This window comes from Mus caroli, chromosome 19, assembly GCF_900094665.2.
Source record: "Mus caroli chromosome 19, CAROLI_EIJ_v1.1, whole genome shotgun sequence".
Taxonomy (NCBI): Eukaryota; Metazoa; Chordata; class Mammalia; order Rodentia; family Muridae; genus Mus; species Mus caroli.
This window is the reverse complement of record NC_034588.1, coordinates 18,040,484-18,065,742: the sequence shown is the minus strand read 5'-3', so window position 1 is coordinate 18,065,742 and position 25,259 is coordinate 18,040,484. Positions and strand designations below refer to the sequence as shown.

General features: G+C 38.3%; 1 protein-coding gene across 1 annotated transcript in view; it reads left to right on the top strand.

Annotated features, from left to right (window-relative positions):
• The window catches only part of Tmc1 (transmembrane channel like 1), a 120,598-nt gene extending 97,209 nt beyond the window's left edge, over positions 1 to 23,389 (top strand). The window contains exons 14-19 of the mRNA XM_021152462.1: positions 5,438 to 5,505; positions 10,819 to 11,058; positions 14,367 to 14,492; positions 18,632 to 18,710; positions 18,858 to 18,909; positions 23,367 to 23,389. Coding sequence (XP_021008121.1) covers positions 5,438 to 5,505; positions 10,819 to 11,058; positions 14,367 to 14,492; positions 18,632 to 18,710; positions 18,858 to 18,909; positions 23,367 to 23,389 — 588 coding nt within the window. The remainder of the gene's footprint in view (positions 1 to 5,437; positions 5,506 to 10,818; positions 11,059 to 14,366; positions 14,493 to 18,631; positions 18,711 to 18,857; positions 18,910 to 23,366) is intronic.
• Positions 23,390 to 25,259: the final 1,870 nt, after the last annotated feature.

Below are 25,259 nucleotides of genomic sequence, written 5' to 3'. Positions count from 1 at the left end.
TTTGTTTCTTTTTTGCTGTTGTTGTTCAACAATTCAATGAAAATATCTTTACCTAGCATTTGATTCACACTGATAATAAGCTTGGTGTTTATCCACAAACTGAGTCAAGAGATCTGAAGAGATGTAGGATTGAATGCCGGCATGTGTGAACAAATTCACAATCATCTATATATGCTTGTATTTTTTAAGGAAATCTTTGCTGTATTCATAGCGATTGAAACCATGAGAGATTTCCTTGAGATCTGATGGAGAGGCTCAAGATTTTCCGTCAACATGTATGATATCTGATTGGCGTTCTATCATTTGGCCTTTGATAACAGTCTATTTTTATATAGAATTTACTACATATCTGAAGTGTTACAGATAATTTACACTTGTAAATTATTTCTTCATTCAGAGTAAACAAACTGTCAATGCTGTGAAGGAGTTTTTATTTTTATTCCATAACCAGCTCCAAATAAAGGCTTCAAGTCTGTTAAAATTAATGACATATAGCCAGATGGAGTTACAACTAAACACCCCTGACTATTTTACTTCAACCATTAACCATATTTCTACCATGATATCTCTTTAACCATGCTATTTAAAGACTCTGCCAAAGAATGAAGTCTTTGGCTTCTCCTATGTCTTCAGTCTATGTCTTTTAAAACATTAAGTGCTGCCTGGATTAGACACATTCAGTAGAATGGACCAAACACAAATGAGTGGAGGGTTAGATGATGCTCCCTGGGTAGACACACAGATGTCTGAAATTGCCATCAGGAAGACAGCATGATGCAGAGGCAGTAAGAAGGCTTGGGTGTACCTTGATGGAGCAACAATGAGTGAACAGGCTTCCTCTGATGCTGCACCCTAGTATGTGGATACGGTTGATGAAGGGAGCATCATCCTGCTTCTCAGCGAGGTTGAAGGACACAGCCTCAAGGTCTGAGTCATCCTGGGAGTCGAAGCTCAAGCATATCCTAAATCCATGCTACTCAAATTTAGTCATGTATTGGCGTCCACACATGACCTAGGAAAATTTAGTAATTCTACTCAGTTGCTCTGGGGCAGGAACCAGATATTAACTTCTTACCCCTCCTTGCTGACCTGCTGAGCCCAGTCTGGAGACCACACACAAACACGGCTGCCCTGGATCTACAACCCAGACTGCCCTGCAGCACCAAGTAGAGTTGTTCAGCTGTGGGAATTGGAAATTGTGTGAAAGTGGTCAGGAAGGTCATTTCAAAGGCGGAGGAGTGTATTGACTCTGAGATCTTGGATTACATGTTGTAACATCTGTATGGTGGCATTCTGCTCCAGATAACTCAATTTACAGGGACACAATGGTTTTCCCCCCAAGTGTTTGTCCAGTGAACCATCTGTCTTCCCTGGGTAGATGCCTGATTCTAACCTACTGCCAGGTCTGCAAAATAAAATAATATGGCTTCCATTCCCTTCGTGATTATCTTCTGACCAAAGTCCTTCTCTTGCTCACAGGGTAGGTGTGGTGAGCAGCCATAGATGAACTTCCTACACTACTCTCAGTACCTCATCTCAGGTTTCAAGGAGACATGCTGTTTCCCCCTTTCTCATGCATTTACTTTTTAGTGCATTTTCCCTACTTCAGAGGCAATTAAACAATTATAAGTTAATTGATATTTGATGAGGTATTGGTTTGATACTTAACATAGCATACTTGTTTTAATACTTATAATATAATCTCATGTTTTCAGAAAGCTCAGTTCCCAAAGAAGACACTCCAAGTCATATACATATCTGCATCACTATTTTGCCTTCTCATAAATGTGTCTTATTTAGAGTATGGTATTGTGGTTCTACTCTGTGACATAGTGGATTCCATTTCTAAAGTGTTCATGAAGAAGCAATGCCTTTTAAACAACTGGGCTTAGATTTCAATAAATATGAGATTTTAGGTTACAGAGGGATGCCAGAAATTTTCTAGTTAAGGAATAGGTGGCCATTTTCTGAAAAGGGCTGGGTGATATTTTAGACATTACAAGTGCTATACTCTCTGCTTCAGCCAGGAAGCTCTGTTTTAATCTAATCTGTGAGAGACAATGCATGAAAGAGGAGGTGCTGCTCTGTCCTAAATAACAACAACAACAACAACAAAAAAATCACTGACAAAAGCCGATGACCATATTGGGTTCATGGACTGTATCATGCTGATTCCTAGCCTATTTAGTTTATTTTATCAGTTTATCTGTGAAGAAACTGGGTCCTAAAGAGATGAGTAACTGGTCCAGTTCATGTTTTCAGAAAACACTGGGACAAAGTTTACTCCTCAAATCACGTTAGATGTCTATATGTAAAGACTACAGGGCCCAGAGGACATCCTGATATCCTTCCTGTTTCCCACCAGTTTAGATAAACATCACTTTATTCCTTTACCTGCCTTTGCTGTGTTTGGGGAGTATAGGGGATTCCCAGGGTGTCCTTTGTGCTTTGTTTTAAAAGATTTATTTGTTTTTATTTTATGTGAATGTGTGAGTATCTACCTGTATGCATGTGCACCACACATGTGTCAGTACCCTTAGCAATCAGAAGGTATTGGATCATTTGGAACTGCAACTACACGTACCTGTGAGCCCTTCTTTGTAAGCGCTGGGAACTGAACTGAGGCCTTTGCCACAAGTGCTCTTGGTCCAGTTCCTCCCTTTTGCCTTTCTAGTCAACTAGTTAAGTGTCAAGCACCTCATGCATGTGACTTTGTGGGAGAGTAAAAGAGTAAGAACCCAAAGTGTTGACTTTGTTACATGTCCCACACTTGGCTAAATCCTGGTACCAAAGGAGACCACAGTTGAAAGTTTGATTCTCGAAATGACAGGAAAAAACTCTTCCAAGCCACTGATGGAACAGACCTCCCAACTGAGCACTGTTCAAATGTGTACTGGGATCACACAGGCTCTGGAAAAAAAATTATGCGCCAAGCAAAAAGCATAGAGAGGACAGGACAAAGCCCTCCTGGGATAGGGAGATCTAGAGCTCATAGTGTCCAAATCAAAGACATTGTTGCTTTCTTCTTCCCTCCCTCCCTCCCTTCCTCTCTCCCTCTCTCCAGTTCTCCCTTCTTCCCTCCCTCTCCTCCCACACTTTATTTCCTTCATCCCTCGCTTCTTTCCTTTCTTCCTCCATCCCTCCTATCGTCCTTCTAGTTCTCTTTCTCCTTCCTTCCTTCCTTCCTTCCTTCCTTCCTTCCTTCCTTCCTTCCTTCCTTCCTTCCTTCCTTCCTTCCTNCCTNNCTCCCTCCCTCCCTCCCTCCCTTCCTCCTTCCCTCCCTCCTCCCCTTTCTCCCTCCCTTTCTCCATTTCTTCTTTTTCATCTCTCTATATAGGATCTTACCTATCCAAAGCTAGCTTCTGACTTGCTGTGTAGACCCAAGAATGATCTTGAACATCCAAGTCTTCCTGCTTCACCCCCTCCCCCAATGTTCAGATTACAGGCGTGCACTTCCATACATGTTTTATGTTGGACTAGGGTATAAAGGTGAGGTTTTATGCATGTCAGGTAAGTTAGATCTCTGATTTAATGAGCTTTTGAGGTGAAGAACACTTTCTGTTGTTGATTTTAGAATATAAACTTTAGCCTAACTGTTTTGTATCTTGTGGCCATTGTGCTTCCAAAACAAAACAAAACAAAACCCAACCCAACCCAACCCAACTCAACCCAACCAAACCAAAACCAAAAACATCCCCAAAAACCCTGCAGGCTAAATACTTTACATGTATCAACTGTCTAATTATATTGAGTGAGTTAATATTAAAATCACCTAGGTCTTCTTTTTTGTCTTTACTGAACACACAGGGATATTATTTTTTTTTACTATGTCTCATCTTAATTCTTATTCTACTATGTTTTCTATTTATACCCTAGATCAATTTCAAAGTAGATTGTCTACATTTTTAAGTTATGAAGGAAAAATAATAGTATTTGTGGGTGGAGGAAATGATATAAATGAAGCTGGAATTCTTAAGACTTTTGAGAAGAGGCCCTGAAAGTCATAAATTTTTTGTGGAGGGGGCATTCAAATCAGAGACTAGTCTAATTACATATGCTGCCATATTATTTAAGTTTGTCCTTTGGTAATTTCAGATGTGTATATAATACATGCTGGTATTTTCTTCTTTTACAATTTATTTTGAATCTGCCTCTTAAGTTCTTAGGTATAAAAACAATGAGATAGTCTTGGGTCAAAGTGGTATGTTTAAGTGTATGTGGCCATGTGTATGTATGTATGTGCATGGATGGATAGATATTTATATGTATATGTATATATATATATATATGTGTGTGTGTCTATGTCCATATTAATATGTGTATTTATGTGCATATAAGTATATGCATGTATGAATGTGTATATATATGTGGGTTGATGAATGAAGTTATTATTGGGGCTGGAGAGAGTAAGATTTCAAGTACTGCTAGGAGTCTATCACTCTCCAGGCCTGTCTTGTGCTGTCTTCTTGATCTTCTCAATTTATATGTTCAATTTGCTAGTCTACCCTGAGCTAATCTATTGCAAACTAAGTAGGAACCAATTTTATTGACCATGCTAATTAATAGGACATCCATCATTTTAGAAGCTTTCCTACTAGGACGGCTAAGGTGTTACCAGGAAGACTTTGGAAGGGCTGCCCTGGGACCAACACCTACTGCAATATATTGGTGGCCCCTTTACAAGAGCAGCTTTTTCCTAAGTTGGACAAGATTGTTTATGATATGATAACTGAGCATTTGGTTTAGTATTTTCTGCATTTTGCTATATTTCTTTTTCTATATTTACTTTATTGTAAGGTTATTTCACATTTTTGTTAAAAATGTTAAATATACAAAATTCTGTGTCATTCCCATTTGCTGATGACTTACTGGCCTTTTTCAATGTTTATAGGGCTTTCTTATATATTCTTAAGAAACCAAATAGAGTTATTTATAAGATAATACATGAAAATACTAACTAGACTAATATATTTTTATTTAACGTTAAAGCACATTTTTCACTGATGCAATAGTCTTCCAAAATGGTCAAAGTTATCAGGAACAATATATTATGGTACAAAGTATTTTGTATGTTCCTATTATTGGCCACTTAAATGGTTTCATCATTCCTCATTAACTTATCAGCATTTCAGGTCACACTGTTAAGATAAATTTCTACCAGTAGACTCACCAGGTCAAAGAAAGCAAGAGAGCGAATGCAAGTTGTCATGCTTGGCAGGGAGCAACTTTCCCCACTAAGCCATTTTACAGCCCTGTGACTGGCTTCTAACATGAGTCTCTGGATGTTGTAAGGTTTCCATGCTTCTCATTTTATGTATTCTAGTCATTATTCTGCTCCTGTCATTAAGGGAAGCAGTGGGTCTAGGCATGTTGACATGAAACCACTTGTCGGGTGTATTAGTTCAAGATGCTAACCCAGTGTATGTATCTTCTCTAGCCTTCATACACAGAATTCGACATCAGTGGCAACGTCCTCGCTCTGATCTTCAACCAAGGCATGATCTGGTATGTCAGCTGTTGGATACTTGAGCATTTATGGAGAAATCTCCAAGGTCATTATTGTAGAAGGAATTGCAGTTAAGAGTCAAAGAATGTCCCCATTCTGTGAGTCCCAGTTCTCTATTTTCTGAGGTACCGATAGATGGTATGGATAGCTTAATTTTCCTCCACATTTGAAATCATCAGTCAACCGGCAGAGTTCCCCTCCAATAAAAATTAGTAGTCTATGATCTTTATGCTGGAGTGATTTGAAGATTCTCTTCTTTCTGCCTGTCACACCAGAATCCAATAGGAAAACATCAGTCATCTATAGCCAGTCCTGTCGTCTCCCATAAGGAATGAACTAAGGTGTTGTACATTACTTTGGAAAAACCGGTAACAATTTCTTGTCACTACTAAACATGTGAAAAGCATATTTGATAACTTTCTTAAAAAAAAATCTTACCAATTCAAACAGCTTATAGGAAGTTCAAGTTAAAAATAAGATCTTCATTTTGTAATGTGTTAAACAGGGCCATTTGCACAAGGAAATTTCTATTTTGATAAGAAAAGATTGTCATATTTTTTATTAAGTGGAAGCATTTTCACTATGAGTTCTGACAGGTTATGATAAGTTGATAGAGTGAAAATCAGTTTTGAGTTTTTTTAAAATTGAATCGCAGCATGCAATTCATTTGAGGATGATATGTTAGAATCTGTCTCTCCCTGTGGAGCACCCCAGCCCTCAGGCAGTTACAGGGAGCTACATTTTCTTCCTAGCGACATGTGCTGAAGGTAGTATTTTGTGCTACCAGCTACAATGCTGTCTTACCACACCTGCCAGGGTAGTGTTAGTTAGTATTTCTTCTTCTTCTTCTTCTCCTCCTCCTCCTCCTCCTTTTTCTCTTTCTCTTTCTTTCTCCTTCTTTTTCTCTTTCTCCTCCTCCTCCTTCTCCTCTTTCTTCTCCTTCCCCCTCTTCCTCCTTCTCCTCATCCTTCTTCTTCAATAAACTTCATATACTATTCAAATTTTTTCAGCTAAATTATTAAACCCAATGTATGCTGACAGAGCCTGGAGCCCTCTGAAAACATGAAAACCATTTTACTTCAGTAATGTTAGACCTATCCCCAACTTCCATATGAGAACTGTCAAATTTGTGCCTCCATAGGTGAACCAGTCCAAATAATATAAAAAGGTTTATTTTCTTGGTTGTCAGGTCAGACTTGGTTCAGAATGTAAGTCCTGTTCCCTTCCTTAGTTTCTAATTTTTGTAAATATTGGCTCCCCCAGTCACTGAGTGGAACACATCCTTTGTTGTCTATGTAGGGAGAAATGACACAGTTGCCTATCAGGGAACACTCATAAGGCGGGAGAGGAAGAAAGCACCTCCTATGGGTTTTGATCTCTTACCTCCTGGAGGAAAAGTATCTGGCACAGCAGGAAGTGAGCAGCACAGCTACTAGAGTGACATAGACTCTCTTCCCCCTACCTGTGGCATCCATACCAGTGTGTCTGGACTGGTGATGCTGCTGGAGTAGACTGACAATGAATATCTATTGTATTCTTTCTGATTGGCTTAGAAATCACTTTTTTGTCAGAAAAGCCATTGTAATTGCCACCTGGATTGATTTTGCTTGTAATTTTGTGACTAATCTGCTATTATTTATACTACAATACTGAGAAAATATAACTTTTTTTTAATAGTTTGCTAGTGAGCAGAAAACTGCATGCTTAAAATCTCTGCACTGGTACTTTGTGCTCATTCTTCTATACTGGGCAGGATCTCTTAGGGTGAATTTGATTAGGACTTTAGGGACAAGGGTATATAATTTTAGGAAAGTCTAGGTTTTAAATTACATACAAAATTTTGTTTGAGTCAATTAGGCTGTGCATAAATGAAACAGAACACTCCAGATCTTTACAATTCAAGAAGTGATTTATGTTTTGTGATTATACTGAAGAAATGAACACTCCTGAGTCCCAGAGGCAAACTATTATGCTATTATTTACCACGAGGTCAGTACTTTGCATGGATATGTTTTGTCCAACTTCCAAGAGGTTGCTGATGGACTCGGGATGTAGTATAATAGGAAACTGTAGGAGGGAACATGTAAGAATAGTAGATTCTTTCTGCACAGGGTCCATACACACTGTGATTCTGTTCCTTCATAAATACGAGGAGCTAGTGCTCAAGTTAGCCATTTTCTATCAAAATAATCAAAACATGAAAGGGGTTTTTATATTCCATTCCATTGGTGTGTGACTAGAGACAATCAATTATTGCTTTGAGTTGAAAATTAAATATTACTTATGCAGATGTCATTAAAGTGAAAACATTTGTTTAACTTAATTACGGTTTAACTTAATGATCAATAAAACTTCTTTTGCACACTTAGTTTAATACCAAATACCATACATTTCCATAATATTATGCTGAAATGTGAAAAGCAATAGTTTTAAAACCACAGAATATAGAAGAGACAGTAGACATTAATTGGTGGTAGGAGAGACAAGTGTTTCAGATCCATTGGGTACCTTCCATCTTGTCCTGTCATCTTTCTCTTGTCATTTTTTTCCCTCAGTTTTTCAGGTTTGAGTAATTTACCCAATATATTCATGGCTTTGGAGCAATAAGGGGAGACAAATAAAGACATGTCCCTTTGCTGTTTGTTATCTGAGAAGAAAGCCACTTTATAAAGCAAAGACAGTAAAATGATGATAGATGATGGCATTAGGTCTGGGTAAGGCACTTAGTGGGATGAACTGATTTCAAGTCAGAAACCAAGATGAGACGAGCATTAAGATTGAGGAATTGGTATGTCAGAACTTGTCTTTTCTAGGTTATGCCTCTCAAGGTATGGGTTCATCATGTTTGTGTTCATTTTGAAATTATCGTGTACCTATTGTATTAGATCAGGGGTCTCTAAGGAACAGAACTAATGGAATAAAGTACATGTATCTATGATGTTTCAGAGCAGCACACACACTAGGTCTGGTTGTCTCTTGAAAGAAAAGTCAAAGGTCTGGTGATAATTCAGTCTATGAGACTGGAATTCTCATCAGTTGCAGTCTGGTGCTGCAGTATCAAGGAGATCCTATCTAGCCCTGAATTTTCAGTTAGTGGAATTCCAAAGAAGTTCTAATACTAGTGAGGGGATGGCTCAGGATAGATGAGCTTGCCAGTGAGATTAAAGGCAAGCAGACAGAAAGCACACGCTTCCTTCTTCCATGTCCTTTCATGTGGGATGCCACCAGAAAGTGTGGCTCAGATTTAAGGTAGCTCTTCTGATCTCAAATGATATAGATTCAGGCTGTGTCTCCAGCCACAAACCATCAAACCAAGAAAAACCACTCACATGTATGCCAAGCTGCTTGGGTTCTAATTTTCTTCAAATGGAGTCAAGTTGACAACCAAAATTAGTCATCACAAGTCCACCTCTTGTCAACTTGACACACAATCTCTTCCTATCGTGTTTAATTTCCAAATGAAAATGGTAATCAAGTTTTAATTATGCTTAACATAACTATTTCACATTCAACCACAAATGTATTATAGAGTGACTGGTAATATCCCTTGAGGGACATTCTTTTGGTACTATAGATCACTTACATATGGTATTTGTATACACACACACACACACAGACACACACACATGCAAAGAGAGAGACAGAGACAGACAAAGAGCCAGAGAGAAAGAGGGAGAGATAATTTTAGGAAAATCTAGTTTTCTGAATTTTGTCTTAGACTCAGTTAGGCTGTGTATAAATGAAACAGGACCCCTGACATCTTCACAATTTAAAGGAAATATCTGGTGCAGGCTTTGATTGCATGCCTTATCCTTAATTTAGAGATGTTTACTGATGCAATACCCTCTACCTGGAACATTGCTCTCAGGGTAGCTGAAAGAGAAGAACACAAAATCACAGAGGACTGGTAAAGTTTTCACCCAGAGCCGAAGTATCTTATGTGTAATCATAATTTATTGGTCCTAACAAGTCATGTTTACAACCCTGAGTTTTAGAACAAGGTGGGCCTGATTAGTGCCAAGTTTGTAATTCTAATTAACTGGTACAACTGGTAACTTTTTATATACTTTTTTGAATTCCAACTTTCTTCTTGCTAGTTTCTGGCAAAGATACACAGTGCTGTTTTAAAATCTATCTTCCCATTAAAACATAACTTCTTACAAAGTTTACAGTCAGTTCACTATGACATCATTCAGATTTGTTGCTTGGCATCCTACAAACAAGATAATTGAAATTGTGGCAAGATTTCATATTTCAAAGGATAACTTTAGGATGTTTCAAGTGCAATTAATGCAGAAGGTAATTTCTGTTCCCAATTTAAAAATGTCTCTTTAGTCTCCTAAGCTTTCCTTGACTTGGTTCTTTGGGTTTTTCCCCTATTGTCATTAAAATACCCCTACAAAAGCAATTTACAGAACTAATGATTTGTTATAGTTCACAATTCCAGGTGACAGCCCATCATATCAGGGATGTCAAGGTAGCAGAAACTTGAAAAAGCTTGTCATATTACATCTATAATAACTGCTAGATTGAAGCCCAGATTGTGGTACAAATAAACTTTCTCATCAAACAAAACAGAAATTAATTTTTCATGAAATGACTAAGACATCAAGTAAACAATGACATCACCTGAGCAGCTTTAGTTCAAAATAGTATTTTATAGTACTTTTAGAAAGTCAGTTACAGAATACAGCATTTTCTAGATTAAGAAAAACTAAATTTAAATGGCTGTCAATGAATGCAGCATGTTAGATATCAATAGCTTTCTCATCAGCTCTCAAGCACCATAGTTACTACAAAGATAAAAAATATCATTAGACTACACTTGTTTTGTTTTCCTCTTTCACTAAGCAAAAGTTATCAGTGGAAAATGTGACTGACCAGATTTTACAGTTTACTTAAACAGGATGCAAGCTCTTAAAGGTCTGTCATTTGAAAACTTGTATTTGGAAACAATTAGTCAATGATAGAAGTATTGGAAGGAATTATGTTTACTTTAAAGGCAGAAGAAATAAGGATGCAAATGAATTGTAACATTTGTTTATTCATGGTGTTTGTATTTGCTAATGAGACATTTAGTTTATGACAATTTCTATTTTAAAATTATATAAAATACCTATACAAATAGAGCAAATAGTAAAACATGTTTAGAAGGTGGGAGTAGTCTAGTCAGGACCATTTATAGACACAGTCTTTATGGTTGGATTTGGCGACATGATTTTGGTAAGAAGAGCAATGTAAAATGAGCAGGTAGGTACAACTTGGTTCTAGAGTAAAGAGTTGGAACTGAGCAATGTTCTGATTCCTCCTAGGATGGGCTCCTTCTTCGCTCCTAGCCTCCCAGGCATCAACATCCTCCGTCTCCACACATCCATGTATTTCCAGTGCTGGGCTGTGATGTGCTGTAATGTTCCAGAGGCCAGGGTGTTCAAAGCTTCCAGATCCAACAACTTCTACCTTGGCATGCTGCTACTCATCCTCTTCCTGTCCACCATGCCGGTCCTGTACATGATTGTCTCCCTTCCGCCATCTTTTGATTGCGGGCCCTTCAGGTTTCTTGTATTTCAGATATGACTTGGGCATAGTGTTCATTTAGGGGTTGAAATAAGAATCTCTACTGACTGTATAGGGTTTTTTAAAAAAATGACACTTATTTCATTGGTAGAAATGAGATTCTCTAGTAGTCATGTCATCATGTGAAATGGAATATCTCAGACAATTTCCATGTATTTTGTCAATTGGGAATCAAAGGGGGAAAATATTTATGCTGCTCTAGATTTTGTAAGGATAAAATATACATGCTGGATGTAGCTCTTTCCACATTGAGATAGCCAGGGTCAAGGCTTGACTATATTAGTCTAGACATGAATGTTTTCTTGATACTCGTACATCATCACATTCACACATAAATTAACCATCGTTAGATTTCATCTGAACCTTGAAAAAAAATCCCACCCATTAAAAAGAGGTGGGATCTTCATAAAATAATGAAACGTGTTGAAAGAGTGTTACATACATTGTGATCCAAAAAGCCTCCACCAACTGAAAATTTGTACGCTCCTTAGTTTCGCATCCATATTCTACCCACATGTCACTCTAGTAAGTAATCAAGATTCAGGCAAGTACTTTGACTCAAGTCAAAGCTAGCTTTTCTGTAGTTTTCTATGGCAAACATCAAAACGCAGAGTTTCTGGGATTTTGAGGATGAGGTTTCATTCCCTAAAAGCCACTCATAAACCTACTGTGGGTCCCCCACTTATCTCCACATGTTCTTTTTGGTTGGCATGCATCTGATGAAGAGAAGGTGAAGGCAGGAAGCCTTGAGACTGTCGGACCCAAAATGGTCTGATCAAATAAAATTTTCCCTTTGTGCTGTCACACCCAGGAGATTTAACTAAAGACGGTCTTTAACAGAAGGAGGTTTGCTGCCTGAGACTAAGTACAAAAGGGGCACATTTTCATACTAATAATTGCCAGAGTTATTGTTTTACTGGAAAAGAGAATTGATGCTAAATGAGAACTAAGTCAGAAAATAGTTCAGAACTAGCTGGTGTCTATCAGATTTGGAGAAATTGACATTGATAAGCACCATGTACACTTGTGTGTGCATGTGGAAGCATACATATGCTCACATATCGGTTGGCAAGTAGGCATGAAATAAATAATGCAGACAGTGACATCTGGAGACTAAAGAAGAGATTGCAGTCTTGAAGCCAAGCTATTAATCTAAGTAAGAGCAAGATTCAAAGCAGAAGCCCTGGAGTAATCTTCCATTAACTGAAACTTACCCCTGTGATGTTGTACTTGAGTGTACAGTTTATCCTCTTAAGCTACATTCTATCTGGCTTCCTGGATTGCTCAGCGATACCAACTTACACTGAGTTTTACTGCGAAACAAAAGATTGCAACAATAGCCCAGTGTGTGATTTTTACCATAACTTTCTGATTGGTAAATTTAGGTGCAATGACATTATCAATATCCGTATTTTGAAATCAGGGAGCTTTGCATGTTTTCAGTGGAGCATCAGAAAGTTCAATTCCAGTTGGTTTTTCTGCCAGCTTCTTTTGGAGCAAACCAATGTTTAACTCACCCCATGGCACCCCATTCCTACCCTATCCCCACCTCACTCCAAGGATCAGAAAGGCGCTCTGCTCTAGAATGAGACCAGGAAACACATATTCTGTGATTTGTCAGCCTTAGAAACTGGGAGATGAGAATTTTCCTCCTGCTGCGGATAAGTTCCTAGACCACATCTGGTCCCCGGTTGGGCAGCAAATGAGCAACAGTGAATTTAAAGGAGGTTTATATGAAACTAGAATTTTGTCTTCAGATTTGAACTATCCAGTTACCCTCAAGTTACTGGTATGTTTTCAGTTAAGATGTCTATAGGCCAGTTACCTATCCAGCGAAGCAATTTTCCAGTTGCCTTCTATCAAGTTTTCTAGAAAATTGATTAAAAAGTAATTAAGTAGAATTAATTGAAACTGTTGGGTAATTTCAAAATCAGTTCTTTGATAACAATATGAAGAAAATACTTCTAATTGTTCAGTCATGCCTCTTCCAGTCGGCTACCTTCCTCACACCTGCATTAATTCTGAACAGTTTATAGTTCGAGTTTCCCTGCCCTTCTCCTTATATTGCAGTAATATTTTTTCTTGCCATTAAACAATCATCCTATATAATATAAAATGTCTAGAAACACTTAACAAGTATATACTGTGCATACTCTCAAGGGCCTAAACGAACAGCTCAATGGACCTGTGCAGAGATCAGCAATCTGAGATCAGACAATAGATCTGAGCTTATATGGAGCTTTAACAGTGAGCAGAGCGCTTGAAGCTACTGCCACCATTCGTCACTTATGGTTAGATGTTATGTGTCAGCTTTTACCCGTCCTTTGTGAAAGAAAATTCTAAATTCCATAGTCTCATAACTACTTGTCACACTATGCTTGTCGAAAAGACAGTATTTGTTTTAATTTGTAGCTCAGGAATTAACTCCATGTGATCTGGGGATTGTGGGGCATATCAATTTTGTCTAAATTAAAAGATTAAAAAACAAAAGTAAATATATAAAACACTATACTAACTTTTAAACTAAAATAGATCTACTTGACTTTTCTGTGCGTTATAATGTTTTATAGCAGGATCAGTATACATATTCAAAGGGAGTAACTTGGCACAATGAACAGTCCATCAATTCTAGACATTCTACTGTGAATTAAAATATTCTGCACGCAGTTTCCCAGTTTATAGGAACTGATGTTCCTGTAACCTAAATCCTTAGCTGGTTTATGCTGGGAGCTGTCCAGCAGCCGAGACCCGAGTTGGAAAGGCTTCTCCTTCAGGAGGGTAGCTACCCTATTTAGATTTCTGATACACAAGGTCTGAAGGGCATTGAGTAGAAGCCCTTGTGTAAAATGAGATATTTAGATTATTTGTACATTTTATTCCAGTAGTCTATTTCTTGTGTTCATTTTCAAAGCCAATTAAAATTGAATGTATTGCATACAGAGTTCAGCCAGAGCTTCCTCCTAGAGCAGTTGGCTCGGGAGTGATTTATTTGCCACATATAAAATACCACTCAATCAAATTTTAGAGGTACAATATTAAAAATTCTTCTGAAGCTATGAATAATTTTCCTAAGTGCTTTGCCTTCATGTGTGCATTGGGATGAGCCTGTTCATATTACATTCCTTGGTTAACAACACGTAGTCTGAAGTATTAGATGTGTTGCTGAATATCAGATTCTTAACTCAAAGAGAAACTATGCAATGTTGGAGAAATATTTTGTTATCATATTGTAACCATGTTTTTACCTTTGTTTTAAATTCAACCCTGCACCCACTCCCACCACCAGTGGTAAAAACAGGATGTTTGAAGTCATCGGTGAGACCCTGGAACATGACTTCCCAAGCTGGATGGCGAAGATCCTGAGGCAGCTTTCTAACCCTGGCCTTGTCATTGCTGTCATTCTGGTGATGGTGTATGTGTTTGATCTCAGGCTCCATTCGAGTCTTCTCTTCTCCCCAAAGTGTTGTGAGGAAACCTAACCAAACTCCTTGCTGACTACGTGAGGGTGGGCACTAAACTGCTCAAACCATCTTCTGTTCCTGCTGCATGGGATTCACAGCCATCTGCATCTGTCTCTGCCTCCCTAAGATGATAAGATTTGTTCCCAAGGAACCAAAATCATGATCAGTAAACAGCTAATGCCAGGGAAACATAAATGCTAATGATAAGTCTAATCAGCATGCTGAGCTTCCCTTCCCAGCACAGCCTCTACCTCTTGTTCCATAAAGCAGATGGTGTGAGTACAGAAATGATGAGGCTCTGTGTTAATATTGCCCCTGGGGACCCGCTAGGCTATATTTTAGGGTTAAAGGCCCAAGGAGCATTAGAAACTACTCAGTTATTTTTTTAAAGGAGGGCTGTCAGTAACTATGCATTCATAGGGACAGTATCAGAGGAGCAGAGAATCTCCCAGTTTCTCTCGTCTATCCCTGCAAAGTCAGAGTGGTTTACAAAAAAAGTTGGCAAAAGAATTCCGTTTCTATCTTTCTTCCACTGGCTTTGGACTTTGGACCTCAGCAGCATATGCTTGCTCTTGAAGAACCAAGTCAGACATTCCCCATTTCACTTGCCAGCCCCTCTTAAGGAGAAAGTCTGGGATTGCCTCTGCTTTAGGCCAAGGGCAAGAAGCATGAAACTATGTCTAGGGAAGCTGTGTTTACAATGCTGATGTTGTGTTGGACTGGCTTAAAAGTGAAAGGAACAAAAATTAGGGCTGAAACGCCAATTAGATTGTTATGAACAAGCTTGATGCTAACCTAGTTATTGTGACCATTCCTGTTGGTCATTGTCATGGCTATAGTCACAGAAAGAGGTAGGAGCAAGGTCCATCTTCATTTTTATAAATTAACAAAGTAGCTTATAGGCCCAGCATGCTCGTTCCTAAATGAGACACATACTATCATGGTAAAGTGGGTCATAGGTACACTCATTTTAATAAATCCAGTGTCCTCAGCTTTATACCCTCACCCTTTCCAGATGGGAGAGAGAATAACTCGGGACTAATTCAACAGTAACAAAGATTACTGTTGCACATCATAGAACCTTATTATGAATCTGAGACTTGATCTTTGAGTTATACCTGTTAGAAGCATCAATCACCAGGTGGCCCTTGAATTGATTTTCTTCTCCACAATTTCTTGAGCATGTAGTGCCAGAGAGCATGTTAATAAGGATCCTGTGGCCTTTGGTTCATTCGCAAGTCTTTTTAGTAGTATAGATGGAATCTTGTCTAACACAGAGAGACACACAACAAAAAGGCAGCGTTTGCTACTCTCTTTGTAGTTTATTAGGAGACTTGTTTTTAAACAAAAGGGCAACACTATTAGAACTCCTCTCCCTAAAGCTGCACTAATCTACTCCAGGAATTTACATTGTTTCAGGTGTCCTGTAGTGACTAAATTTTACCTCAATAAACTTAAGAAGACGCTGTACTGGTTACATTGTTATTAACAGGTGGATGCTCTGCTTCCAAATGAAGAGGTTGATCAGTGCAACAAAGACTCCTCTTTCTCTCTGGGTTCAGTTATTTCTGGAATCAATGGGACTAGGAAAAGTCACTTGTTAGGAATGATCCAAGGCTGTTAAGAAACTGTTGATACTATAACAAAGCACTGTGGGCTACACATCTGTTGAACCTCATCTGTAGCTCTCCTGGGACACTTATAGCCCAATGGCAAAAAACTGGCATATCTGGCAGACTCAGGGCATACTCTGAAAGATAAAGGAGTAAATAGTATAGTCCAGATTAAAGAAACGATCATGACATGTAAAAAGCATTCTAGGTTCAAGAACTAAAGCAGTCTATGGTACTGAATCTGAGTCTATGGTACTGAATCTGAGTCTATGGTACTGAATCTGATGTGTGAGCCACAGTTTCACCGTCTTTGACAGAGAGGAAAGGCAGCAGCATAAAAGGGTTAAAAAGATGTCCTCGAAGGGGTTGAATTTCCCTGTAAGTTGCTGACTTAAAATCCAAATTGCAGCTTATTACTGATTCCCCCCCCCCAAATCTCATGGTCTTGTGTTCTCCTTTAAGAGGCTCCTACAATTGGATTAGATTTTTATTACCGTTAATTAGAGAACGTTACAAACATTTTGAATTTCCCAGTAGATTATATTAAATCCACTTGGATGGTTTTCAGTGTTCACATAACATTTAAGTTAGTTTTCTGTAGGTGCTGGCAGTCAATGTGAGGCAAGGAAGTAAATGTGAGACACACTCATTTAAGATCTTCAGGGAATCACAGAACTTGATTTCTGAAAGTGATTTCTGAACGTGAGACTTACATTCTCCTATATCCAGAAGCTTTCATATTCATATTCTACACACACACACACACACACACACACACACACACACACACACACACACAATTTCATGCTGTCCAATGCCCCAGATGTTTTCATGTATGTAATTTCAGGCAGGCTCTAGCTAACCACATAAGAAATAAACCCAACTAAACCATGTCAGTAATTATGCTGCTAGCACCAGATGGCTCATAAAGGATATTCTCTGGCATGTGGGTGGGCAGAAAAATGTGTTCAATCTCCAGTTATTTGCAGGGAGGCCAGTAGCAGCCATCTTTCATTTTTTTTATTGCAATGCCCTTTGCTGCTTTATTTTGCCCTAAGAGAAGATGAGGATATTTATTTTGCCAGAATTGTTGAGCTGGAATTTGTTCTTTCTAGAATTATAAACGTCATTTAAAATCCAAAATTATTCGTCAGTTAAACAGTTTCTTTATGAAGGAGGGAAAATGCAAAAATCATGTTAATGGGAGAAAAATCATGTTAATAAAGTTATGCCCTTGAGGATTGTATTCTCAGTTGTAAAGGCTGAAAGCCGAACATAGATGTTCACAGTATTCAACACATTGCCTAGACTTTAGCAGACTTGCCATTTTTTCCTTTTTTCTTTGAAAATGTTTATTTTATATATGTGAGTACATTGTCACTGTCTGGTTGGTTGATATTGTTGTTCTTCCTATTGAGCTGCAAACCCCTTCAACTCAATCAATTCTTTCTCTAACTCCTCCATTGGGGACCCTGAGCTCAGTCCAATGGTTGGCTACAAGAATCCACCTCTGCATTTGTCAGGGACTGGCAGAGCCTCTCAGGAGACAGCTATATTAGACTCCTGTCAGCAAGCACTTCTTGGCATCCACAATAGTGTCTGGGTTTGGTGATTGTATATAGGATGGGTCCCCAGGTGGGGCAGTCTCTGGATGGCCTTTTCTTAAGTCTCTACTCCATACACTTTTTCTCCGTATTTCCTCCTGTGAGTATTTTGTTCCCCATTCTAAGAAGGACCAAAGCAGCCACACTGTGGTCTTCCTTCTTCTTGAGCTTTTTGTGGTCTGTGAATTGTATTTTGGGCATTCCAAACTTTTGTGTTGTGAGCCACCACATGGTTGCTGGAAGTGAGCTCAGAACCTCTGGAAGAGCAACCAGTGCTCCAAACTACTGAGCCATCTCTCCAGCCCAGACTTGTCATTTTTATTGTTGCCATTGCCATTGTTCAGAAGGTAGATGTGATTAGAATTTAAATTGACAATAATACATGTCCAAGATGCTAATGTTAGCTCTTCTGGAATGGTGGATGTCATACTAGGTGGCAGATCAAAAGCCTTTGGACTGACTTTCTGGCTTCGTCTTATTCATTGTATAATTTTAACTATACTTTATATCAATGGTACTGGGGGATTGAACTGGTGGCTTTGTTTATCCTGAACAACTATTACTGTATCCCCAAGATTCCACTAAGTTTCCTAAACTGGCCTTGAACTTGCAATGTAGCCTAACCAGTGAACATGAAATTCTCTTGCTTCAGCCCCCCTCCTAAGTAATTGGGAATACTGAGATCTGGGTTCTAGGCATACCTCTTTACTTCTCTGGACCTCAAGTCTTACTTGCATGATATCACCTTTTGAATAGAAAGTACCTTATGTCCATTTTCAGGCTGTTATTGTTTAATATAATCTTAAGGAGAATCATGGGAAACTAATAAATGATGTAAATTTTATTTTATCCTATTTTATTTTTAAATTTTAGCCTGACCATCTATTATCTCAATGCTACTGCCAAGGGCCAGAAAGCAGCAAATCTGGATCTCAAAAAGAAGATGAAACAGGTATAATATAATTTATTTAAATATTATATATATATATAATATTTAAATTATATATATATATATATATATATATATATATATAAACATACTTACCAATGTCAAGTAGAAGAAATCTGAATGTATTCTTCTCTCCTTTTTATTGTGTAGCAAGCTTTGGAGAACAAAATGCGAAACAAGAAAATGGCAGCGGCTCGAGCAGGTTGGAGATGTGGTTTTGTTTGGCGGTTTTGTGTTCCTAACAGTACACTCTTGCTCTCCCCATGAGGCATTCGATGGCCAGGCATCATTGCCCTCGGGAGGTCATCCCACGCTTCCTTCCATCCATTGTCTCAGATCTTCCCAAGCATCTATCTGAGGCATTGATTTCTTTTCCATGGGAGTGGATAAAAAAAGGATGGAAAATTTCAATAATGTAGACGAAAGGCGATCTTAACAACTGACAGAAAACTATGAATGTTTTCCCCTAGTAGCATACAAATAGCAATTGCATTAGGGCTCATCCTGACTAGTTTTATGCATGGGAAAATTGGAAGATTACCAACAGAATCCTCTTCTGAAGTCACTGTCTTTGCTGTCAGAAGTCTGTTCTACCCCATTGCCTTTCACTTTGATTATTTTCTTACACTGAGGATTGAGCCCATGGTCAACCCATTGCTGTATTAAAAAGCTTTATCCTCCGCTCTCTTTTTATTTGAGTATTTTGGTCTGGGCTGTCATTGTGATTCCCAGGCTGGCCTTATATGCAGTTTATCACTAGGGATTTCCTTAAACTTAAAATCTTCTGGCTTTGGACTACAAAAAAAAAAAAAAAAAAAAAAAAAAAGAGCTAGGATTACCTCTGTACGTTAGCAGCTGGGCTATACTGGTTTTAAAACCTCTTCAGTGTTTAAAATATAGTTGACCTTCCAACTGCTCAGCATCTGCATTTACAGATGTGCCATGTGCAGTGACTTGTAAGAAAAATAAATTGCAAATTTACTGGGCATATATGCATTTTTATTTACTGACACTATTCCACAATATTACAACTAGGTTTTCTGCGTCAATAAGGGTGGGGCTACACCTGATACCCTACAGATATGACAATAAAGGCCACCTATATTAGCAAACGTAGTGATGAGTCTTGATCTACCACTACTACCTCTACCACCATCCCAATGAAAGCACAAAGATACCAAATAACCTCAGTGAAAAATTTTTTTCTAATGTTCCTAGCTTTATTTATGACTTCATTCCTAACCTTAAAATTATTTCTTGATAGGAGAACTTAAACCTCATGTAAGTAACTTCAAAAATATTCAACTTAAATCAATTTAATTTTTAAAAAGAGACATTTAGTAAATCACATGAACTAGGTCCTCTATGGCTTCAGAACTGTTTTGCTGTTGTTGTTTTTGCCAAGCTGAAGGTTAAAACTTGTTTGTGTTGAGCAAGTCACTGGGTACACTGAAATTCCATGTATCTTTTCTTAAATATGAAAACCATTTTTTGTTTTGTTTTTGTTGTTGTTTTTGTTGATGATTTTTAGTGAAATTTCGAGATAAGGTCTAAGTCTCTCAGGCTGTTGTCTTAAAACTCTGGTGTCTTACACTGTGCAGCCTGAGTGGCCTTGAAATCGCTATCCTGCTTCATCCTCTTCAGTAGCTGGGATCATGGCTGAATCCTGAGCCCCAGATGGTACTTTAGATCCTGCACTTATAATGTGCTCAGCATGATGCCCAGTTCGGAATGAACCAAACAAGAACAGGCTGCTTCCACTGCAGCTGACTGGTACCAAGGTAGTATTTGATCCACTTCCAAGACCTCACCCACAGACTATAACTCCTAGGAGAACTGAGCTGTGAATTTGAATAGCTTCATGGAAACAAGGGGATTTCTTTCCTTGAAATTCCATGGGATCATCTCATTTTAGACTGAGGCCACTAGGGTCATACTATTTTCCTTGGAACCAGTCGCTGGATCTGGGCAAGAGTAGAGTGGGTGATTGCAGCCTTCGAGGGCTTGTCCCAGAACGTAGGCTTGCTTAGCTTCCCCACCGTATACAGAATGCACTGAGGAGGGCCCGGAAGTTTAAGCAAAGGGGAAAGGTGCCAGATGCTCCCAAAGAGCATGACTCAAGACATTTGCTTTTCTGTCCCCTTTAAACTCAACGTTTTAAAAGTAATTGTTTTCTTCAAGCATGCAGAAATGTAGCATCAATGATGAAGAGCTGACATGAGCCACGACAGTGATGTTCATTTCATGCACTAGTCTTCTCCTAACCAAAGCTACGTAGGAGCACTGCAGCAGAAATGTTCACTGTTGTGAATTCCTTTTCAACAAACAGCACCTCGTCCCTATTCTAAACAGCTGTGTCCCATTCTCAGCATCCCACACCCAACTGCAGCAAGGCACAATTTTAGCTCTCTTACTTGGTTCTTAAGGTAATAAACTTCAAACTGAATTTTTTTTTTATTGTTTCTTGACTGCTTCTTTATATCATCAATTAATCATTGATTACAGTGGGAAGAAGGATTTGGCTCTTTCATATCTACTCGCTAAGCACTCTCTGCCCATATGTACTTATTTGGGTTGAGATGTGATTTTTGCATATACTAATTTTCTCAAGATTAATACTTTTTTTATGTTTCACCAATCTAATATCTAAATGTCTCCTACTCCTCCAATCATATCTCTGTTGTTTGTGCTCTTATCAGTGGGCCTTTCTACTCTGGAAACTCAGGTTCTTTAAATGCATGGAATTCTGGAATTCCTTGTCAGTGACTTCTTTTCATCCATTTGCTACTTGTGGGATTCTTAATATCTGACATCTTGGACCAGTTCTTTAAATTCTTATTTTGTTCATTATAGTCTGTTTTTTGTTTGTCTGGTTTTTGTTTGTTTTGCTTTAACAATTATTGTTTCCATAGATTTAATTTCCCAATTTTCTTTTGGTATTTTCATTTCTGCTATCATAATTTGACTTTTGCCAAACAACCTTATTGTCTAAATGGCATCCTGCTCTCGAAGGCAACAGCATCTTGTCTTTTCTTCATGAAAGTAGTAACTCCTCTTTTTGAAGCTTCATGAGTTTCATGGTATCCTTTCTCAGAGCTGCTTTGTCTTCGTCCCACATTAGTTAGCATTTTGACCTATCCTCGGCTTATCTGTGGCTCTGGGCATCCTAGAGAGAAAGCAAGTTTGTAAATCTGAGTATATTAAGGGGTGTGGGGAAAGACCTTCAGGAACCCCATCTTAGTATCTTTAAGGTTTTCTTCCCAGGCACATTCCATGTCCTAGAAAAGTCAGGGTCAAACTTCAGCCTACAGAACAGGTTTGCCTAGCAAAGGGGTGGGGACAAGGACATGGGTCTCAACTTTCAGCTTATAAATCACGTATGCTTCATGCCTTTACTCTGGTACTCAGTAGTTTTCTAGATATTAAACACCTTTTTATTTATTTAATTTTTTTGTTTTTAACCTTTTCCCGGGAAAAAAAAAAGCCCATCAAACTTCTGCCAGTACAGGAAGTTAGTTACCCAGTGGTGCCAAGGAAGGAATTGATCTGAGGCTCTGATTGCCTTTTTGTTTTGTTTATTTTCTAAGATAAAGTCTTAGGTCTCAGACTGGTCTCCGACTTCTAATGTATCTCAAGACTGATCTTGAGTCTTGAACTCAAGATCCTCTGGTTTCAGTCTCTAAAGTCCTAGAATCACTGCCAAGTATCAATGTATTCCTGCTCAGCCTTATTCTAATTGCCTCTTAGATAGCTGAACCCCCATCCCTATCTCCTGACAACTCTAGTATCTTTGGAGATTTTTCTGTGTAAATTCTGTTGCTTCTCACATATATTTTCCTCCAATGGTTTAGGATTTCTGTTTGGTCAAACTGACAAGTTTCTTGTTTACCTATTGGTTTTCCTCTTTCCAAAATCACTGGTGCTTCTGACCTCTCCTTCATAGCAGGCATTCATACTTCCACCCAAAGGTTTTGTTTGTTCAATCTGGTGTACTTACCTTCATCGTCTAGGCAAATATTGTCTCCTATGTCAAGAGAGCAGTGAGTTTATTTTTCTTCATAATGATTCTGCTTAATCCACACAATTACTTGGACAGTGTTTACCTACTGGGACACGGTCTGCCTAAGGGGATTGATGAGCATTGATTAGTTTTTGCAAGACATGAGGGATTAGAAGCATCCTGATAGCTTCTATGGAACTTAATATTACCAGTTAGTGTCTTACATTGTGAGTGGAAAGTATTGATTTCTATGACACAAATTCTAGTTAAGATTTACTGTTATATTTATTGCTTAAAATAATGGTATAAAGTATAATATGATAATTATCCAGTTCCCATAATGTTTGCAGCTACTCAGAACATGCCTACTGAGGATCTAATGACAAAAAGGAACTCTTTCATCTGAAAACGATGTGTTTCTGTATTAATTACACAAACAGTATTACCAAACAAGCAGTCTCTAGAGTTTGTGAGCACTTTGTAAAATGGCATAGAGATAGTTCAACTATAAAATTCCAAATATTGTTGTAAAGTGGAACAAATTGGGAAGATAACAGATATTGAAGTACCTCATTTAGAACCATTATGTGAACCAAAAGCTAAATTTTCATTTCCCCTTCTTCATCTCTCTTTCTCTCTCTCTCTCTTGTTTTAAACAGCTGCAGCTGCTGGTGGCCAGTAATTTTATCAAATGTCCAGGAGGTGCCCAGAAGTACTCTTCACTTCCGTCTTTGTATGGACAGAGCGAGGGGCAGTGAACTGCTGCTCTATGCTCTACCACCAATGCACCATCATGGCCGCAGTCATGACCATCTGTCAAGGAATCATCAGCCCTCTTTGAGCAAGAAGAACCTCACCATATTATGGATTTTTCAAGATTCTGATTCTCTCTCTCTCTCTGTCTCTCTCTCTCTGTCTCTCTCTCTCTGTGTCTCTCTCTCTCTGTCTCTCTCTCTGTCTCTCTCTCTCTCTTCCCTGACATGTTCTCAAACAAATGGAGTTTAAATGTGGGTGTGATGTAGTGATACAAATTACTGGGTAAAAATGACAGGATATTTTTAAAAATTCAACATTTCCTCATATGGACTTTTTCTTACACACTGGTCTAGTTTCTTAACTGGGAGGAGAGCTATTACAACATCCTTTGCCATCTAAATTTGAAACTATCTGCATGAAGCTTTCGTTGTGATCATTCATTCACTTACTGTTTCATGTGCACTGTTTTTTTTACTAAGTCATTAGGATGGTAGAGTTGACTCGGTTCTCACCTATATAAATGTCACATTCATAAAATACAAATTTTAAGAGAATTGGCCCACTTTTTTCAGAGAAAATATATTTTCTCTGTCGCCTCTTTTATTTATTTATTTATTTATTTATTTATTTATTTAGTCTTGCTACCCATGAACCCAATCCTTATATCGGCACTTTTGTATCTGCAGCTGGATTCAGTATGAAAATAAAGAGGCTTTTCAGGAGAAATGTGACATGTAATTTGATATTCCCTCTATTGCTGACTTAACAACAGTTTATCACCATGAGGAGGCATGCAATTCTTAGACAAACTGTACCTTTATGAGTTTAGGAGAAGAAAAAAGCATAAATGAGTGCTGTCCAGTCAGAGTCTCCTAGTTGAAACCTCAATGGTAATCTTTCCTGAATTTAGACTGTTGTTTTTGCTTTTTTTTTTTTTTTTGTTGTTGTTGAGATTAGGCCTTTAGTTGAAGCTTTAGCTTATAGCCATGTTTAAGCATGTTTATCTAAAGTTTGAGCTGACTGAACGGTAGCACTCAGTGCCCTCCTCGTCTTGTGCTGTGAATTTAGTAATATCTTCTAACTCACAGCATCCTTTTCCAGAGCTAAGCCAAACTCAATTCCCTGCAGTTCACATGCTGAGTTTTGTTGCCCTTTGACCCACTTCTTCTCTTTAATCTTCTCTTGGCCATGGAATGATCATACTGTTCTCTTGCCAATTCCTGACTCGGTTCTTCCAATTACCTTGTCCAGATTGGCACCTAGTCCCAGTCACTCTCCTAACTGTATTCCTTAGAATCTTGTATCTGTATTCTCAGCGTAGCATTTGTATATTTTCTGTGATTTTTCATGGTTGTTATTCTTATATGCATGGATAATCTTTCCTATCTAGATGGTAGCTCTATAGGAACATAGATTATATCTTCTCATTCTTTTATATGTCTCATACAGTGCTATGCACAGTTGGACACTGCATAAATGCTTCTTAATTAAATTGAATCAATTTGACTTATCGCAGTTGAGACAAAACTTGTGTTAGTTGTGTGGAAAATGTTCTATGATATAAGAAATGGATTAACTGCTGTCAGACTTTTGTTATCACTAGACTATAATGCAGCAAATAAAGATAGTGTTGATTTCTATGAGGGTTGTTCTTGCTCTGTGTGGTAATACAGAAACTTAGTTTAAGGTGTCACCAAATTCAGAAGCAAATTGTTGCTCTGGCTCAAGATCTGCTTCTTAACGATGAAAGCGAAGACAACATACCAGCGTCCCTCTCCTAAACTCAGCATACTTTT